The sequence below is a fragment of the Nicotiana sylvestris genome, chromosome 3 (genome assembly GCF_000393655.2).
Source record: "Nicotiana sylvestris chromosome 3, ASM39365v2, whole genome shotgun sequence".
Classification (NCBI taxonomy): domain Eukaryota; kingdom Viridiplantae; phylum Streptophyta; class Magnoliopsida; order Solanales; family Solanaceae; genus Nicotiana; species Nicotiana sylvestris.
Genome location: NC_091059.1, coordinates 90,673,312 through 90,676,482, shown reverse-complemented (window position 1 = coordinate 90,676,482; position 3,171 = coordinate 90,673,312). Strand labels below are relative to the sequence as shown.

At 42.2% G+C, this 3,171-nt stretch overlaps 1 protein-coding gene across 1 annotated transcript; it reads left to right on the top strand.

The window, feature by feature from the left end:
- The first annotated feature begins 589 nt into the window (after positions 1–589).
- Positions 590–1,102, top strand: LOC138887662 (uncharacterized). The gene has a single exon (XM_070169436.1). It carries the CDS (start codon positions 590–592, stop codon positions 1,100–1,102), a length of 513 nt encoding a protein of 170 aa, XP_070025537.1.
- The last annotated feature ends 2,069 nt before the right edge of the window (positions 1,103–3,171 follow it).

Genomic DNA, 3,171 nt, shown 5'->3' with positions numbered 1-3,171 from the left:
GGATTCCTAAGATGTGTTGACACAAAAGAAGCTTCTAAATACTTGAGGACATACATGCTGGGACCTGCGGCCCGCACATGAATGGTTTTGCCTTGGCCAAGAAGATACTTAGGGCCGGTTACTTTTGGATTATTATGAAGACAGAATGTGTCCAGTATGCTCACAAATGCTACAAATGTCAAGTGCACACCGATATGATAAAAGTGCCGCCAAACGAGCTCAATGCAACAAGCTCACCTTGTACATTCGCCACCTAGGGATGGATGTCATCGGTCCAATTGAGTCACTGCTTCAAATGGGCACAGGTTTATTCTGGTAGCCATTGATTACTTTACAAAATGAGTAGAGGTTGCATCTTACAAAGTTGTAACCAAGAAAGTCATCACAGACTTTGTCAAAGATCGTATTGTTTACCGATTCGGAGTTCCTGAGTCCATTGTTACTGATAATGTTGCCAATCTCAATAGTGATCTGATGAAAGCCATGTGAAACTTTCAAAATCAAGCACAAGAATTCCACAGCCTATAGACCTCAGATGAATGGAGCTATAGAAGCCGCCAACAAAAATATTAAGAAGATACTAAGGAAGATGGTAGAAAACCACAAGCAATGGCACGAGAAACTACCTTTTGCTTTTTTGGGATACCGCACTACAATTCACACATCAACCGGGGCAACTCCTTACATGCTGGTTTATGGTACCAAAGCTATCATCCCAGCTGAGGTAGAGATCCCTTCCTTAAGAATCATACAGGAAACTGAACTCAGAGATGCAGAATGGATAAGGAGCCACTATGAACAATTGGCCCTTATAGATGTAAAAAGGATGAACGTAGTATGTCACGGTCATCTTTACCAGAACAGAATGTTTAGAGCTTTCAATAAAAGGGTCAAACAAAGGCAATTTGAACCAGGACAGCTGGTACTGAAGAAGATCTTCCCACATCAAGATGAAGCTAAAGGGAAATTATCTCCCAACTGGCAAGGTCATTATATGGTTCACAGGGTGCTAACAGGAGGAGCACTCATACTTGCAAAGATGGTTGGAGAAATCCATCCAAAACCAATCAATTCAGATGCAGTCAAGAGATACTATGCTTAGACTATTTACATTTCCTCATCTGATGTAATTGAACTACGCTCGACCTGATTCCCGTTTCAGAGGAATTACGTAGGCAGCCCTATGGGTTCGATCTTATCATAATAAAATTTCCAATTTTTCCCTAAGATCAGAAACTAGGGCAGAATTTTGAGGAGGACCCTCAAAATTCTGGAGCAAGTCCAGCCAACTCCAACATATGCCAGACGGTCAGAAATTGTTTAAGAAACTAGGGCAGAATTTTGAGAAAGATTCTCAAAATTCCGAAGAAAGTTCAAGAAGGCTCGTTACTCGCAAACGGCCGAAGAATCATCCACTAAACTGTGGCAGAATTTTGAGGAGGACCCTCAAAATTCTAGCATAGGAAAGCTGCAATGTCTTGAAATGTATTACAGTCATTAGTTCATCTTAAAACTACTTGTTCCTAGAACAACTCTATTTTTTATCAATAATTATTTTCAAAAATAGATACCCCTCACAAAACATACAATTTTTCTTTGAGCGCAGGCACATCTGATGTAGCGATAGCATTCGCAAACATGTATACACAAAGCAAAATCACTATCAAACAGGCCATCAGACATCGAATACGTCTCCAGCTAAGAAATATGCTACCCTTATTTGCTACTCCACTAATCCATGTCCTGCATATATGAATGATGCTAATCCCTGCCTCCATATTTGCATGAGGCTAATCCTTACCTCCATATTTGCATGAGGCTAATCCTTGCCTCCATATTTGCATGAGGCTTATCCTTGCCTCCATATTTGCATAAGGCTAATCCCTACCTCCACACCTGCATGAGGCTAATCCTTGCGTCCATATTTTCATGAGGCTAATCCCTACCTCCATATTTGCATGAGGCTAATCCTTGCCTCCACACCTGTATGCGGCTTATCCTTACCTCCATATTTACATGAGGCTAATCCTTGCCTCCACACCTGCATGAGGCTAATCCTTGCCTCCATACCTGCATGAGGCTAATCCTTGTCTTCGTACCTGCATGAGGCTAATCCTTGCCTCCATATCTGCATGAGGATAATCCTTTCTAATCCTTGCCCCCATATCTGCATGAGGCTAATCCTTGCCTCTGTATTTGCATGAGGCATATCCTTGCCTCCGTATTTGCATGAGGCTAATCCCTGCCTCCACATATGCATGAGGCTAATCCCTGCCTCCATATTTGCATAAGGCTAATCCCTGCCTCCATATTTGCATGAGGCTAATCCTTGCCTCCATATCTGCATGAGGCTAATCCTTACCTCTGTATTTGCATGAGGCTAATCCCTGCCTCCACATCTTCATGAGGCTAATCCCTACCTCCATATTTGCATGAGGTTAATCCATGTCTCCACATTTGCATGGCACTAAGCATTGTCCCTCCTTGCATAAATATTGCTCTATTCCAGAACTATCTATTTGCTTTTCGATCGGGCGAAGCTCTGCCCTTCATTTCATAAGACTAAGCCTTGTCTTGTTAACATCATATTATTGCATCTCATGGGCTAAAATATCGCCAATCTATCCAAAGGCATCATAGTCTAAAAGGCATCATCCTCATAGCCAGAAGACGCCATGTCATGGCTTGAGGATCTCTCAAATTTGCATATCATTATTTGAAGGTATCATGGTTCGGAGGCACCATATTTATGACCCGAGAACATAATTTCATGGCCTATGAAACCCTCACTAAACAATTCATGGCCCAGGACATCATGGTCCGAGGACGTCATCCTTTACCGTCCGAAGATAGCTTTCATAGTCCAAAGGGATTTGCATCATGTTTAAATTTTCGCACAAATACATGTTTGTAGCATATCTTTATCTGGAGGTGACCAGTAAGCAACAGTTATCCTAGAAGGAGCGACCTCGCTCCATTTCCTTCAGCCATCTCAAACCTAGACCATTCGCATAACCACTCTTGCATCCACTCCGAAATCTCATGTCCGTTCTTGTAATGACTTCATCGGTATATTCCGTCAATGAATCCAAAAATACACGTGACCTGATTCCTGTAAAACCAGGGATATGTAGGCAGCTCAAAGACCAGAGTCTGGCCTCTATCTTTCAA